The sequence below is a fragment of the Typopeltis vanoorti genome, chromosome 9 (genome assembly GCF_054136105.1).
Source record: "Typopeltis vanoorti isolate ZY-2024b chromosome 9, IOZ_Tvanoo_1.0, whole genome shotgun sequence".
Classification (NCBI taxonomy): domain Eukaryota; kingdom Metazoa; phylum Arthropoda; class Arachnida; order Uropygi; family Thelyphonidae; genus Typopeltis; species Typopeltis vanoorti.
In genome coordinates, this window is record NC_143557.1 from 89,036,224 (window position 1) to 89,054,838 (window position 18,615).

General features: G+C 36.0%; 1 protein-coding gene across 1 annotated transcript; it reads right to left on the reverse strand.

Annotated features, from left to right (window-relative positions):
* Positions 1-2,596: 2,596 nt before the first annotated feature.
* On the reverse strand, positions 2,597-3,271 carry LOC150103234 (protein ZBED8L-like). The gene has a single exon (XM_090398424.1). The coding sequence runs from the start codon at positions 3,269-3,271 to the stop codon at positions 2,597-2,599; it is 675 nt and encodes a 224-aa protein (XP_090254550.1).
* Between the last annotated feature and the right edge of the window lie 15,344 nt (positions 3,272-18,615).

Genomic DNA, 18,615 nt, shown 5'->3' on the forward strand with positions numbered 1-18,615 from the left:
CCACTCCTCTGCTGCATCCCCGGTATCCAAGGGCGATATTCATGACTATATCCGTGTGCGTAAACGGGGACAGTTTGCCGGATGAAAAACCCTGCTGTCCACGCCCAAGATCGGCTAACTTGGCTATGGCTGAGAAAAATCCTTACGTTCCTCACGTCGTCGACGAGAATCGAACCTAGGACACTCCTTCCCCAGGCATATGATTACGAAATGCATAGCCATTAGGCTAACCCCGCGGATACATGGTGAGTTTTTTTTCTGTAGACGTCAAATGAAAGATTGCCATGATTTTCTACTAAGATGGGAATATCTAGAAAAGGTATTGATTTGCCTTTTTTTTCAACTTCTAATGTGAACTGAAAGGCTTGGCCATATGACGTGCCCATGGTTACGACCTTCTGTTTGCTCCTAATAGTGGTCGTTAAAGTTGAAGAACGTGTTTTCTCGACGATGTTTAAAGATGTTGAGTGTCTGGTGAAAAAATATCATCTAAGATTAGTAAGGTGTTTTCTCTTGAGACGTTGGTAAATGGGCATATGATGTAAGTTACCATGCTGTTGGATCTAGTTTAATGTGTTTTTTTTTTGTTTATGAAATGTTTGAAGTCTTTTTTAATATATGATGACATTTTTTCTACATGTGGAGACAGAAAAGCAGTAAATATTTACAGAGAGGTGATATTAGAGGAGAATGTCTGGCATCCATAATAGGGATCAGTGGAACACTCTGCTTGTGTATTTTGGGTACACTATAGATATGGAATGACGACTGAATGTTTTGAAGTGATTTGTTCTTTTATCTCCCTAGGGGAACAAGCCATTTACAAATATTTATTTATCTAATAAATAATATAATAAATAAATCAACGTTAGGTAAATAAATATTTACATAACGTTGGTTTTGTTATGAATATTTCAATAGCGAAAATTATTGAGCAGTAAAGCTCAAAAGCTGCCTTCACGCCAATACAAAAAAAAAGTGTCTGTGATGTTAAGATCGCAAAAACAACCTCCTCCCTCTTCTTAAAAGGCCAACAGTGTACACAATTTTCTGTACATGCATATGCTATACATAGAATTCACAACATAGTTGTTGAATTTTATGTATGTCAGCTTTAAAGATGCTAGCAAAATGATAAGATGTCCAACCCAGTTTAATAAAAAACCAAGACCTCAACTTGGACGTGCTTTGGTCATCATACTCGTATTATTAAACAACTACATATTAAAAATTGGGATATGAGAGAAATCACGCAGCACATTGCAACAATGAGCCACACACCTCACATCTCGATACTGTATTCAACATTTGGTTTATGTTCATTTGATGCATAATAATTATTAATTTAAAATTTTTGTTAAATCATTTTTCCTGTTTGTGTTTAATCTGAACATGTACACAAAATGATGCACGAAATTAATAACTAAATAAATATTTTCTAATACTCGTATATTATATAAGTGCTAACCACACATAACTATGGACAATGAGTTCAAGCCAATATTAAGCCATCTTTCTGTAGATCTCCAAATTCTAACTACTGATTTGCAACTATTATGATTATACACGTTAACTCACTAAAATTTGTGAGTGTAGATAAAACAAAACATGTATTTTGTTTTATCTACACCTAGATATTACTAATTTATTGACACAAATTAACAATATGTTGCTGCTATTTTTGATAGTAATAACCGCTTTAGTACGTCGTTGAAGTTCTCATTTCGATTCTCAGCTCCTTTAAACCATTAAATTTCAAATTCCACTAATGAAATTCTACAAATGTTGTCTTGGCCATGCTCTAATTCTGCGTTCCAGGTCATCACACAGATGGTTTATCCAATTTAGATAGACATTCTGTGTTGGCCATTGCAATATTCTGATAGTATTCTCTTCAAAGCATGGTTTTACAATCACTCTTCGTAAACATGGAGAGTAATTCTAAAAGAATAAAGGCGAATAGTATAAAACTGACACAATGTTAGACAAGATACTCGCAATTGTCCATAACACCAGTGTAAAATCAAGAGGTCATGTATTATGCACTACAGCCTGCTGATGTAATCCACCACAAGAAACTCTACATCATCGCGCAGCTACTTTATAGTCGGAATGGTGAAATTTTGAAAAAAAAAAAAAAGAAAGAAAAGAAACGGTTTTCAAGCTTCCTCCATACTAAATTTCCTCCCTTTTGCAACATGATTTTTCCAAAGATTCAGTCTTCTTTTAAATCCAAGAATCTTGTCACGCAGTGACTTGTTCAGCATATTAATGTAATGAAAAATGTCGGCTAAATAGGCTAGCATCTGCACCCACTTTTGATCTTCAAAAACTTGGCAAAATCTTGTTTATTGTTTTTGTGAAAATATCTTTGCAATTCATCTTTTAGCTCAAACACCCTATTTAGAATAACCTATTAACCTAAATCACTTATTTAGAACTTTTCATCTACTTAGCCACCAGATTTCTATATAGAGCAAAAAATGTATATGCTCTTTGTCCAGGTTTTCACACAGATTTTTAAATTCTGGAGTGAACTGGCCTTTGTTTAATGAAGTTAACCATTTTTGTGGCATCATCAAAAACTTTTTTCAGTTCATCTCCAAGATTTTGACATCACCATTTCTCTGTGAATAAAACAGTGTGTTGAGACAACATCAGCATTTTTTTCTTTTACATGAGAAACAAAACCTCTTATGGAGCCAACCATGGATGGAGCACCACCGGTACAGATGCCAATACAGTTCTTCCAAGAAAGACCTTTTGTTTTTAGATATGAGGATAAAATATTGAATATATCTATTCCTCTTCTTGTCTTAGGTAATTCTTTACAACAGAGAAAGTTTTCTTTAATTTCACCCTCATTAACAAATCTTACAAAAGCTACAATATAACAGTTATTGGTAAGATCTGATGACTCATCAGCTTGGATGGAAAAACTGCTATTCTTCAGTTTATCACACAAAATCTTCTCGAGATCATTTGACATATGGATACGGCGACTTATCGTACTGAGTGAAAGTGGAATATTTTCAATTTCTCGTACTGCATCTTGTCCAAGCATTTTACCCAATATAATTTTACATGCCTGCATTATTAGGTTCTTACCAACTGTGTGACTTTTCCTTTTCTGTGCAATAATTTCTGCTACCAAATAACTTGCTTCTTGAGCCTTTTCACTAACACTGAATTTATTCATAAAAATTGCACTGTTTCTTTCGATATTGCAATAACGTTTTAAAATAATCAGCACTTTTATTTTCCATATCATTGTGATTTTTCGTGAAATGTCTTTTCAATTTTGCTGGAGCAATTGCTGTATTTGAAAGTTGTTTGCCACAGACGTGCAAGAGGACAATCTGGATCACCAGTCAATGAAAAGCCCATTGATAAGTAATTTTCATTGTAAATACGAAAGTTTTTTGTATTCGTTTTTGTATTTATGTTTTGAAATTCGGTATGAGTTTCTAATTCTTCATCACTAGCCTATTCAGAATTGTCTGGATTTTTTCTCTTCAAAAATTTCCACACATTTTAACGGTTAGAAATTTCTATAAAATAAAAAAAAATGTAAAAAAGATGATAAATCAAAATTAGACTAATAAAACTGAAGCACAAAACATAAATAAAGGAAAACAAAAGAAATACATGGGAAAACGGAACAACTCCAGTGTACGGTGATCGTTGTTTACATCATGAAAAGCACTTATGTAACCCTATTCACCATTCAGAACAAACTATCGATATATCGAATTGAATGTGTGAATATATTTTCACGCAGGTTAGCTAACAGTGGTTGCTACGTAACTCAAATGAAATTGGTTTTGAAACAATAAAAATACTTAATACATGCGACACTATCATTAAAGGTATTAGTTTTTTTTTTAATTGGTTAAATATAATATTTAAAAATATATAAAAGTAATATAATATTTAGTAAATTAATAAAAATATAATAGAAAAAAAAGTATAATAAAAAGAAATTAAACAATCATGAAAAATCGGGTGGCCCTCGTTAATGCATAAGTACCAAATAATGTAATTAATATTATTTAAACATAATTATTATTTATTTGAGTCTAACTTTCATAAATACATAACACCTAAATGCACAATTTGTAACGATATAACTAATAAATTGATGAAATAACAAAAATCGATAAGAGCCTGTGTAGCGCACTCTACAGCACTTGACCGCACGACGAAGGGCGTTCGAATCTAGTCGCCGACTAGAGTAACTTTTTCTAAGCCTCTTCTCGACCGGTTCCAGAGTTAGTCGATCTCTGAATGGGTTAGTGAGTTTTTCGTCCCGTAAACTCAAGAAAATCGGCCGTCGAACCTACACTATTTTCAGACATTAAATATATTGTTAGTGACCACCAGTTGGCGGCACTTACTAGCACCTTCTTCACTGCGTGCCGATTAATTAGTGATAGCCTTGGGCTATCACTAATTGGCTACCAGTAGAGATTGAACTGCCCACTCAGTCTCCAAAAGTTAGATAGGGCTTAAAAACGGCCCCACCTATTCCCTATATGGGAACAAAAAAGCGTCAGCTGATTTAAATTTTTTTTAACAAAAATCGATTGCTCAAACTATCAACTGCAACCTGAAATAAAGGAATAACCTTCGCAAAAATTACGATCACAGTAAAGTGGAGTTTAGCCGAGAAAACATACAAACTTTTCATATTAATGAGTGAATACGTACCTACACGCTAGAAAACACATAGAATTGATAAGAGACCGACTGCGCTGATCGCGTTTCTTGCTTGCACTGACTCATAAGCGACACTAGCTAGCGCTAGAACTAGCTCCAGTTGCAGTATAAGTGGATCATGGACAGCATTGCCTCGCATCCCAGTAGGAGTTAATGCAATGTGAACTCGAATTTATTTCTTTCAGAAAACGCTTATTATTTTCTTCCAATGTTTAAGTTCATTTATTTGCCACTGTTATTCATTATTATTTCTCACAGAACACCGGTTGAGAAATGCTGGTCTACATCCTCTCCAAAAAGAAATCGAACTTTTCGAAAATATAACTAGTGGCTCCACTTGTTCTATTTTTTCGTTGTCGAAAGCTCAACCTTCATTAGTGTTGTGTCAACTGTTTATTACATTTGTTTCATTAGAAGCCGAGTTATAGTGCCAAGAGCGACAGTGTGTTTTGACGAACAGTCAGAAAATGAGTTTAAAACAGAACTGCGATTGACTTTTGTGTTAAACTTGGTAAAAGTTTTACCGAAACACATCAAATGCTTCAAAAAGCATGCAGTGATGAACGCTTATCCCGCACTCAAGTTTACGAGTGGTTTAAGTGATTGCAAAGTGGTAGTGAGATGCTTACGGACGACGAAAAGCTGGGTAGTCGTAAAATTGGACTGAGCAAGTTAACATCCAAAAAGTGCGTGATTTCATCAAAGAAAACCCGAAATCGTCCGTGAGATTGATTGAAGATGAATTGGGGATTCCAAAATTAACTGTGCACAACATTTTGACCGAGAGTTTGAACCTTCGTAAATTGAATACGCGATTTGTTCCCCACAAGTTGACCGACGACCAAAAAATGTATCGAATTGAACACTACAAGGACGTCATTAAAACCGCTCGTAAGGACTCAAACTTCCTTGAAACGATCGTTACTGGTTACGAAACGCGGTGTTTTGAGTATGAGGCGGAAACAAAGCGCCAGAGTGCTGAGTGGGACCACCAGAAGAAGGGCATCCGAAAAAAAGTCGCTTGGAGAAGTCAAAAGTAAAGACAATGCTGATTTGTTTCTACGCTTCCAAGGGCATTATTCACAAAGAATTCGTTCCGCCTGGCCAAAAGGTCAATGGTGAGTTTTATCTCGAAGATATAAAACTCACATATATATCTCGAAGTTTTGGAGCGAATGATAGCGAAAATTTGTCGTGTATGGCATGAATATCGTGAGGACCGACCGTTCGTCAAAACACACTGTCACTCTAACTTGACTTCTAATGAAATAAATGTCATAACCAGTTCATACACCACCAATGAAATTTGCCGCTTTCGACAACAAAAAGATACAACAGGTAGCGCCACTAGTTTCTTCTATTTTGGGTTTCTTTTTGGACAGAGGATAATGAGCCAAACATTAAAAATATTTTTGAAAATAATTCAGAATCACATCTATAGAAAATGTGAAGAAACTCTGAGTGAAACGCGGTTTGGCTTTCGGAATGGTTTTGGTACTAGAATGGCCCTTTTCTGTACCCAAATATTGATACAAAAATGCATAGAAAAACAGAAAACTGTCTTTATGTGTTTCATAGATTTTGAAAAAGCTTTCGACAAGGTTAGATACACTAACTTAGTAGGTCCTTCAATAAATAGAGCTAGACGAAAAAGACATAAGAAATCTGTACTGAAATCAATCAGCTACCATTCAATTAGACATTACCACCAGTGATATTAACATCAAAAGAGGAGTGAGATAAGAATGTATGTGCTCTCACCACTTTTGTCCAACATATACTCAGAGGTAATCTTTAAAAAGGCATTGGAAGAATGTCCAGAGGGAATCACAATGAAAGACTGTTAACCCTACGATATGCAGATGACACTGTGTTAATTACAGATAACATCACGGATCTCCAAAAACTCATTGACAGAGTAAACATAGAAAGTCAAAGAATGGGAATAAATATAAACATCAACAAGACGAAATACATGGTCATCAGGAAACACTCAACCTCATCGATGAAACTGATACTCAATGGGAAAACTATAGATCAAGTCATCATCATCATCAAATTCCTGCCATGTACCCTCAAGGGGTGTACAGGATATGACAGTACTACATGAAAAAATTACATCATTACTAACTTCCTATCTACAATTTTCCTCCAAATCAGTCTGTTACTTGTCAAGACTCCAACATTATCAGATCTTATATTTCTATCGTCTAAGGCACTTTGTACCTTATCAATCCACCTATATCTTGGTCTTCCTCTGGGTCGTTTTCCTGCCAACCTGGCAGAGAACACTTGTTTTGCTAATCTTTCCTCTCCCATTCTATTTAAGTGACCATACCATCTGAGATTAGCTCTGCTAACGCATTCCTGGATGCTCACAATGTCAAGTTCTTTCCTAATATCCTCATTTTTAATATGATATTGCCATTGATGCCATCTGTTCACGCCTCTAATCTTTCTCAGGACTCTCATATCTGCGGTTTCTAGTCTTTGGTCAAGTGTTTTACTTCTGACCCAGCTCTCAGATCCATAAGTTAAAATTGGTTTGAACACAGTCTTGTATACAGCTAATTTAGTGTTCCGACTAATTTCTTTCTTATTCCATATGAATTTATTCAATTGACTTCCCACGATACCAGCTTTGCTGATTCTGTTGTCTATTTCTATATTTAGTTTACCATCTTCAGTAAAAATTGTGCCTAAGTAGCTGAAATGTTTTACCTGTTCCACAGGTTCTCCATTCACAACACAGTTGACATTTTCAATGATTCTGCCTATTTTCATTGTCTTTGTCTTTTTATTGCTGACCCTCATACCATATCTATTACAAGAGCTATTCAATTTAGTCAGAGAATCTTGCAGACTTGTAGCGGATTTATTTAGAAGTATAACATCATCCGCATAAAGCAAAGAGCTGACATTAACATCTCCAATTTTGATATCAGGTTTAATACCACATTCCTTCATAATGTGATCCATATAGATAATGAATAACAGAGGGGATAATGTACATCCTTGTCTCACACCAGATTTAACATTAAACCATCTTCCTGTACTTCCTTCAATTCTAACTGCTGACTTACAACTCAAATAAAGACTAAGTATTGCTTGATATAATGCCCCATTGACACCATATAACTGCAGCGTATTGAATAGCTTCTCTCTTGGCACCTTGTCATATGTCTTTTCCAAATCGGCAAAACTTAAATACAGATCTTTGTTATATTCCCATGCTTTCTCGACTATTTGTCATAAAGTGAAGATCTGATCCTGACAGCCTCTATTTGGCCTGAATCCAGCTTGTTCTTCACCAAGCTTTTCTTCCACAATTCTTCTCAACCGTTTCTCAAGTATACTTGCATAGATCTTGCCAGGAACACTCAGTAGGGAAATACCTCTGTAATTCTCACATTCAGTTTTATTTCCCTTTTTATATATGGGTACTATGAGAGCTCTACTCCAATCATCAGGAATTCGTCCTTCTGTCCAGGCTTTCTGAACTATGCAGTGCAGCCACTGTAAGACTCTTATACCACCATACTTCAGCATTTCTGGTCGAATGTCATCTACTCCTGCTGCCTTTCCACATTTCAAGCCTTTGATGGCTTTTTCTACTTCAAGTATGGATATGTATTCCTGACTGCATGCCTGGTCAGTGTTTTTTTATCACTGTGCTGTCATCACTGCTTGTTTCATTTAGCAGTTTTTCAAAGTAATTACTCCATACTTCAAGGATATCTTTTTCTCCTGTTTTCATTTCACCTTTATCATCTCTAATTCCTTTTACAGCACTCTTTTCTCCATTCCTAAGCTTCTTCAACAACCTCCAGAATATTTTGCCACCTTCTTGATATTTATTTTCTATATTCTTGCCAAAGTCCTCCCATGACTTTTGTTTAGCTAGTTTTACACACTGTTTAGCTTTCTTACATTTGTCTCTGTATTCTGTAAGAGTAAAAGCTGACTTATTTGCCAGGAACTTTTGATATGCTTTCTTCTTTTCCTTCACTGCCTCTTTAACTTCCTGTGTCCACCAGGGAGTTCTGATTTTTTTATCTTTGCATACAACCTCACCACATGCCTCTCTGGCAGAATCAATCAATGTTTCCTTCAGAGTTTGCCACTGAATCTCCAAGGTTTGATTCCTGTTCTCAAACTCTTTCATTTTCTTTTCAATAATATTTCTGTATTTTAGTCTACAGTTTACATCTGAGAGCTGCTCAACTTTTATTCGCTTTAAAACTTTCTTACATGTTATTCTTTTCAATATGAAATTCAATTTTATCCTGCTCAAGACTAAATAGTGATCACTTCCAATTTCAAATCCTCTGTACACTCTGGTGTCCTGCACCAGGGAGAAAACATCACTATCAACAATAACATAGTCAATGAGACTTTTCTTATTCCTAGCCTCTTCTCTCCATGTGAATTTGTGCACATTTTTATGTTGGAACATGGTGTTAGTAATAACCAGTCCATGTCCTGAGCAGAAATCCAACAGATATTTGCCATTATTATTAGCTTTGCTCTTTTCTCCAAATTTTCCCAAAATATTTTTGTATGTCTCACAATCATTTCCTACTCTACTATTTAGATCCCCAACAAGGACCAAGTTTTCCTTTTTCATTGTGTCAGTTGCTTTTTCTAAAGCCTCAAAAAATTCCTCCACTTCTACCTTAGTAGAACCTTCTGTGGGACCATAGGCACAAATAAGTCTCATTGTCCAGTTCCCCATTCTCATATTTGCCCACATTACTCTACTTGAGACTGACTGCCATTCAAGAAGATTAGCCTCGTATTTTGTGTTGAATACTATGGCTACTCCTTCTTTTCCTTGATTGTTATTGCCTGAATATAACATTTTGTATTTATTGCTCAGAAAGATCTCACCAGTTTTGGTCTTTTTTGTTTCAGTCACCCCTATTATGTCGATCTGGTACTTATCTAATTCCTCAGCTAGCTCCATTTCTTTGCCATTCAGGCTTCTTACGTTGATAGTACCGATCTTTAACTCTGGTGATGTTGAGTTGGGGTTTGTTTTCAGATTTGTTCCAGTAGCTGACTTTTCGCTGTTCGCCCTGGTTCCCTGGCGAAAACAACGGGGGCCTTGTTTAACCGGGCGACGCCCCAGCCGGCATGAAATTTTGTCATGTTGTACCATCATTTTTTTATTTTGGTTTAACCAATAAGAATACAATTTGGTCGGCTAAATCCCAAATTGCCAGCCCATCCTCGTTCGTTCAGTATCAAAGTAGATACCCAACAGGGTGCACCACGAGAAGGTGAGGATTGGACATTAGGTCAGAAGCCCTGGTCGGTTCTCTGCATTCCTTTAAAGGCTATGTGGAGGTCTCCTCTCAGTTATACAGCTTTGACCCTTAAGCACCCCCTATAGATCAAGTGTCAAGGTATAAATATCTTGGTTGCTGGCTTAATGTATGTCTATTTCAGGATGCTAAATCCTGAAATAGATATACAGACAAAAATTATAGTTGTGCAGCACTTTCATGAAAATGAGAACATTATTCTGCAACAAAGAATCTAAACACAGAAGTCAGATGCCGAATGCTGAAATGTTACGTCTGGCCAATTTTGCTCTAAGGAGTTGAGACATGGACATTGAAGGCAGCAATCATCAAGATAATTGAAGTCTTTGAGATGTGGCTATATAGACAAATATTAAAGATATCATGACAGAAAACATAACCAATGAAGATGTCTAAATCTATTGGCAAAGCCAAAGATCTCATAAAGATCTTGGCCATATCATGAGAAACTGTAAATATCAGCTTCCACAAACCACTTTGGTAGGAAGAATTGATGGCAAAGGAGCTAGAGGAAGAAAAAGAATATCATGGTTTGACATAAAAATGTGGGCAGGAAACAGCAGTATACAATTGCTCAGATCAACGCAGGAACATACTTTGTTCGCTAAGATGGTCACTGACTTTCGCTAGATAGATGGCACCATAAGAATATCCCATTGCTGTATTTGCATTTGTATTCTGCAAATCATACATACCTCCAATTCATCAACCTCTGTTCTCACATCAGTCCTTGTCATCTCTGGCATAACAATTTCATCTGCCTCTGTCAACTTTCTACCATTCGCACTCTTGAATTATCTTCCATACAACAAAAAAGATTTCCTTTTGCCTGCTTGGCTAATATTTCCTCATCATCTGATTTTGTCTTCCTTACTATGCTGGTCACCTTTCTTGCCTCTTCATGAGTTAGCTGGTCACCTTTCTTCTTATTTTCTTTTTTTGAAGCTCATGCTTAATATACTACTCATCCATCTAACTCCTAACCGATTTACTCTCCTGACCTTGTCAAGAGGGTAAAATAGTATACAGTGTAATATTGCTTCTTCCAGACAGACCTTGACTATCCACCCCATACACTGTGAACATCTTTCCCTTGCAGATCTTTATGGCATTGTACTGCTTTAAGCTGCCTCCTAAGTGTATCATAATTACCTGCCTTGTAGTTTCACACAGATATCCCATCTTAACTGGACTTTCCATGTTTTATTAGCTCCCAAGTCAAGACCAGATGATCACTTTCACTTAGTGGAGGCAATGTCACTACCTTAGTTATGGACAAGTCTTTTGATTTTATAACCAGATTCAACATTCATACCCAGACCCCCCCCCCCCAACATCACATTCTGCTTGAAGTAATTATCTCTCAGTAAGTTCATAAATTCCATTTCCTTTCTGCCATGCAATCTTTCCACTTTCCAAGTTATGTCTACAAGGTTGAAGTCCCATAAATATTACTCGACTTACACTCATTGTACTAATCTACCAATGCATGTCCTCCACAGCATCCTTGGTCTATACATACTGTATATAGCAGCAAATAATTTTATATTTTGGAAAGATTTATAGAAATGAATTGTTCAACATTTCCAGAGTATTTGACTAACAATGAAGCCTGCTTGGTATTATAACACAGGGACCTCGATGGAGTCCAAAAACTCATTGTTGAAGACCCAAACTATTCACATGATACCTGTCCTTGAACCTGACAAACAGCATTTACAACTAACTCTGGTGACCTATTTGATTCATTCACCACTCTCCAAGCAGAAATTCTGGTCTCACTAATCACTCTCTTACTCATTTCCAGAGATGCTGCTTGTTCCCTCTCCAGCCAAGTGTTGAAATATTTCCTCTGCATTGATCCTATAAAACCCTTTAGGTGACAAATGTTTCCACCAAATTCCTTTTTACCCCCACCTATCAATCAGCTTTTGCAACCTATAAATCCTCACAATCCAGACCACTCACCACCTTCGTCTCTGACTTCTGGATCCTTTCCACTACCTCCTCATTCCCTTCCCCCAAGAAATCTGAGGTCTAGGCATGTGCACAGTAACCCAGATGTGGCCATATCAATTCCTTATAAAAGGAATGATAACTTTCTTTTCTTTGCTTATTAGTGTGTTCTTCAATAAACCAAGTCATACTGGTCACTAAATTAGAAACCTTTATGCAGATATAAGTAAATATCACACAGCGTGTATGGAAAATACTTGATCATGTGCATCACCACATATTCTAAGCAATATTTAACCCTTTGTATCTGTAATTTGTTTTTATCTGATAGATACAAACAAATTGTTTAATATAAATATTCTAACACATATCCAGTGTATAGCGTGGAGGTCATGACTAGCTGCGCATGCATATATTCAGTACTATCGACAGGGTGTAGCATAGAGGCAGCCTCACGGTGCAGCTTAATAAGGGTGCTTGTTGAGCTATACAGAGGAAGTTTTTCCAAGTTAAACTGATTAAAAATTATTTGAGAAAGCAATGACCCAAGAAAGATTGGTTGGTCTAGCAACTGTATTGATAGAGGTGGACATAGCTTATAATTTAAATTTAATAGTTTATAGTTTTATTGAGTGATGTCCCAGTAGAGCAAACATTTAATCAATATTATGTGATCGTTTTGCATTAATGTTTCTCTTGCAATAAATAAAAACAAACAAACAACAATCTGAGATTTTCTTAAATTTTTGTCTTATAATCCATCAGGGATAGTGTTTAATTGTTTGCCTCAGGGTGCGATCTAATCTGGCGACAGCCTGCATATATATTACGAGTGATATTCCACACTGTTTATGCAGTCAGTTTTGGCTTAACGTGTTATGTAAAGGTGCATGATATTTGGTAGTAAACTGCATCTGAGAGATGCCGTGACCTCCGATGTCAGTATGGTATTGTTTTTTTTATTCACTGTTGAAAATGGCTGGAAAAATATATTGATTGGATAATCCATCAGATGTTGAAGAGATTCAGCGATTTTGTTACTCAAGTCCGATGATGAGAATGATAGAGTTGAATGCGAAAGTGATATTTGATAGTAAATTGTATGTGAGAGATACAGCAAACTCCGATGTCAGTATAGTATTGGTTCAATTGTTTTTTCTTTGTTCAATAATTTCTAAATTGTAACTGAAAATAAATTAACCATCATGTATTATATTTGTAGATGTTTTTTTTTTTTTAAGTTTTATCACATTTTAGTGCATATTAGTAATGAATGCATTTCTCAGATATACACGACCTACCCTATGCTGCAATTTTTTTGATCGCGGGTTAAGAATGTTGCTGGTCAGTAATCATGAATAGTGTTGATCACAATGGCAAAAACAAAGGATTTTTTGGAGTTCAAGTTTGATAAAGGGCTTATTGTGGGTATCATCTTGGAGCCACAATTTTGAAAACAGCAGAGGCGACTGCTTTCTCAAAAGGTGATATCCTGGGTGTTAGTCAGTGGAAAAATAACCTGCATTGCTTGACTAAGAGGCATAACTGTGGACCTAAGACAGTCAGTCAGGAACAAAATTGTGGTCATCTGAGAAAGCTTGTACTAACAGAACTTCTTGTGTGCAGCAATTGGCAGAATTATTTAACGAAGGCTGTTCCTGAACTATGTGCAGATAATTGAAGAGGACTGGTACTGGAAGGAGATCCAACATGGTATTAAATAAAATTTTCGAACTCAGTGGCTAGCGTGCGTGTGTCTCATCTACTTCGGTGACAACCTTAGCTATATGCTCGCTAAACTTCAACTCTCTATCTGCTGTTATTACCTCAAATCCCTACTTTTATTAATTTTCTGGAGTACAGTCTATACACCATGTAAACTTTTTATCCCAAAATGCATAGCTTTACACTTTTCCACATTAAACCCATATTATCTTTTGCCCATAATATCAGCCTATTTAAATCATCCTACAAATTCTCTAAAAATTGTATTAAACCAAAAGATAACAATAGTACAAGATGAAAAGCATGCTGGCTGGGACATGTAACCCAATTAAAAACTATGCACTTACTTTTTTTTTTTTTTTTTTTTTCAGGGAACCAGTGCAAAAAATGTGAACTACTGGAACAAATTCAAAATCAGCAGTGGCACCATAAACCTAAGAAATAGCAATAGAAAAGAAATGGAATTGGAAGAAGAACTGAAGTATCACATTGTTGACATAATTGGTGTTCCCAAAACAAAGACAAAAATAGGTAAGATTCTTCTAAATAAGTACAAGGTGTTATATTCAGGCTATGATCAGGGAAAGGAAGAGGTAGCTATAATAATCAACACTAAACGTGAAGAAGGATAATCTTCATAAGCAATATCAATTAGACTGATGTGGACAAATATAATGGGGAATTAGACAATGATACTTTTTGGTGCCTATGATCCCACAGAAAGTTCTACTAAGAAAGAGGAGGGATTTTTCAAGATATTAGAGAAGGCAGCTGACATAAAGAAATTATTATGCAAATTAATACCAAGTATATACAGAAATATCAAAAGGGTATCACCTACCAGCCATGAATGACCCAACGGTTCATTTAGGACAACGAAAGAAGAAGATACAGAAATGCTTCAGGAAAAATTTGATGCAGAACTAATAGTGATGGTATGTGCCAACTGAATTTCTGTTCCAAACATGGGCTAGTCATTGCTAATGCTATGTTCGAACATAAATACATGCACAAATTGAGATGACACAAGTAAGAAAACTCTCAATATGTTATTGCTGAAAACAATAGCCTCATGCTAGTTTAGGACACAAGGTATATAAGGGAATTTGAAATAAGAAGTGATCACCATTTAATTTTGCACAGAATAAAATTGAATATCATTTTGAAAAGAAAAGTGTTAAGAAAAGATTGATTGATTATGCCAGAGAAGTGAAGTTGTCTGCAAGGATAGAGGTTGTGTCTGCAGTTGTGGAAAAGAAGAAAGGGTATTGAATGTTCTAGCTAGTAAGTCACAGCATGTCCTTTGAGAGAGAGAATACACACACACACACACACACAAAGAAAAAAAAAGTAAACAATGTATAAAAGCAGTGCTTTTTTTTTTTGGAATGGTAATTAAGAGTATGGCATACTGGAACACAGTCTGAACACAAACTGGAACTTTCATTAACTGTGACATGTGAGATATTGATAAGGTATATTTAGATGTAATAATTTTTTACATGTTTAATTATTATGCAAATAAGTGAAATTTGCATTTTTCACTATGTCTATTGTTAAGATATTTGTAAAGAATATAAAGTAGTTAAGAATGAGTACAAGCCTATTGTTTCAAAAGAAGCATACGCAGTATGCTTCTTTTGAAACAATAACTAAGAAAATTCATAACTAACTAAAAAAAAAAAAAAGGGCATCAGAGACAATAAAGGTGACATGAAAACTGATAATAAAGCTATTCTGGATGTCTAAGTGAATACCAAGAAAGACCGTTAAATGAAACAGGCAGTGATATAAAATATTCAAGGGGAATGCATTCATATATATCAATACTTGAGGTAGAAAAGTCATCAGAAACCTGAAATGTCAAAAGGGCTAAAGTAGATGATATTTGATGTTTTACAGTGGCAGCACTGCATAATTCAGGCTTAGTTAGATCATCCAATTCTGGATGACTAGAGTAGTTCTCATGATGCAAAATTTTGACATCATGATTTCACTATTGCTTTACCCAACTTTGCATCATCGGCAAATAACTGAACAGTTCCTCTCAGATCCTTTCCTATATCATTAATGAACAAATTAAATAGCAGTGGTCCAAGAACAGAAACCTGTAGCACACCACTGTCACAAGCCTTCTTTTGGACTCTACTCCTGAATAAACTACTCTCTGATATCTCTCTATCGACCATCCTTCTACCCATCTCACTAACCCTATATCCATCCCCCATGTGCTGCAGTTTAGTGATTAGAATTCCATGTGGTATCCTCTCAAAGGCCTTTCTAAAGTTCACTGTAAACCCATTACCCTTATCCAATTCAGCCGTCATTGTATTATAAAATGTGAGCAAGTTACTGAGGCATGATCTACCTTCACAAAACCATGCTCCCCCCCCCCCATAGAGTATCCCATTTCCACCTATCCATTCCTGTATTTGCTCTTGATCAACTTCTTCAATACTCTGACAATGACTCCTGATATGCTGATTGGTCGGTAATTTGCAACAGCAGTTTTGGAGACCTCCTTTATGCAATGGAACTATTCCCCCACCCTCTCAGGACTAATCCAAAGCTGAGACTTAGATTAAACAATATGGTCAAAAGCACTGAAATTCCTTTGCCGTTTCACATAAGACTCGAGCTGGTGTACCATCCCACAAATGTATCACATTAAGGTTCTGTAATATGCTATTCACCCAAGTTTCTGTATAAGCCATTAGTTCCCTCATTCCTGCAATATACTCTTGCCAAGTGTTCACTTAGTAATTCTAGTATTTCAACTGATTCAGTTACCTCCCTACCATTGGCATTCCATAAAATCATTCTGCCGTATACATTCTTCCTTTTATTTGCAGCATATCTAAAGAACTGTTTGGGATTCTCTTTAGCCTTGCATTGCTGACTTCCTTTCATAATCTGCTTCTGCTTTTTTTACCACACTAGTTACCCTTCTGGCCTGTACATTGTACTGATCATGTGTCTGCAGGTCACCTTTCTCCTTAAATTCCCTCCACAATTGTTTCTTTTTTTTCAGCTCAAGCTTAATGGTGTTATTCATCCACTTAACTCCCACTTGATTTACTCTCCAGACTCTAGGCAGTCAGCCATTATCTCCCTCAAACGCTCCTTTACCACTTCCTATGCACTATTAACATCCAAGCAATCTCCTAATGTTGGATCTAAGGAATAATTATCTGAGACAGCATGTAGTTCCATATATACCCTGTCTTAATTGAAAATTGCACACATTTAGCCACCTCCCAGGTCAAGACTCTCACCAACTGGTGGCAAAGTGATCATATTCGTTATAGACAAATTCTCAGATGCAATTACTAGATTGAACACTCTCGAAGCCTTAGTATATTTCATTACATACTGTGTCAGGTAATTATCCATTAGTAACTGCATAAAATCCATTTCCGTCCTCCCATGTGCGCTCTCTTCCTTCCAATCAATGTTACCATAGTTGAAATCTACCATAATAATTACCTATCCTCCACTCATTGAGTCTATTCGCTGATGCAAACTATCTCCATCATCTATTCCATCCCCTGGTCTATGGTAGCACCCAACTGTATATTTTGTTCTACTGGCCTCAATCTCAGTTGAACTTCTATTCTCTTCGGCTATCATCAATAACACCCCCCCTCCCATTCTTTTCTCTATTTCCTTCTTGAATATTACTGCTAGAAGCATTGGAACATGGGGGAGGGGGATTTATGACACTGGCCTAGTTCTTCTTAGCCAGAAATTATTAGTATTAGAAGATGTGGTTGGCAGATGATGATATAGTTATTGGGATAGAACGTGGGTATAGATTAAGGGAAGACAGGGAGAATAAGATGAGGTTATCATATTACTAATGATAACAGATTTATCTGTTATCATTGGTAATCGTTAATAGTAATAAAGATGGAAGCCAAAAGGAGTAGGAGGTTATTTGGTGTGAGATAAAAGTTAGTTGGACAAAATATGTAGTTGGTTGCAGGTATATGAAGGGCATGCATAAAATGATGTCAAATAGTATAGTATGTACTGGCAATAATGTCAATGAGTGGAAGACAAGCAATTATCATGGGAAACTTCAATTACACAGCCACAGATTGAAAGTGAAAAATAATACATGGAGAGGGGGAATGGAATTTATGCAGACACTGAGAAATAATTAGCTAGAGGCAGGGCCGTGTTCATGGGTGAGCGAACTGTGCAGTGGGACAGGGCCCTGTGCCAATTGACAAAAAGAAAATCAATTAATTTTTTAAAATTATTATATAAATTAATATTGTAATTATTATATTAAAATATTCTTATACAGAAAAATATATGTATATAATTTTACAAACAACTATTGTTATAGAAAGCGAAATATTTGTATGTATTTTCTTGGTAAAATAAACACCGAATTTTTCATGAAAATATATTAAAATTATACTGAAAACGGCGCTTCGTTCTTTCAATAGCACTGCACCACGTTTTTAAGATCAAAGGAAGCAGAGAACATGACGCGTTTGGTCAAACAATGAGTACTGAAGATCCTAAAACTGAGACACCAGAGGAAGGTGAACTATTTACTACTGATGATCCAGCAACATGGCCCAAAATTTTGAACAACACAACACTAACACAAATTGTACAACTTGGTCCACCGTCTCCTCTGACTGAAAATGATTTTCCAAAAGATGACAACAAGAGTTGTTTTTCCACAGTTCACTATGTCAGGACAATTACAAACAAAGAGAAGCAAAACAGAAGATGGCTTGTATATTCAAACTCTTCCAACACTATTTTTTGTTTCTGTTGCAAATTATTTAAAATAGGTCGTCTTCTTCTTCTTCCTAACATGGAATTTAGGCCAAGTGGCCTGTTTGGTCTCATGCCATCTCTTTCTTGG

Coding starts and splice junctions, on each gene's coding strand:
- LOC150103234 (XM_090398424.1), bottom strand. CDS start 3,271: ATGATATGGAAAATAAAAGTGCTGATTATTTTAAAACGTTATTGCAAT.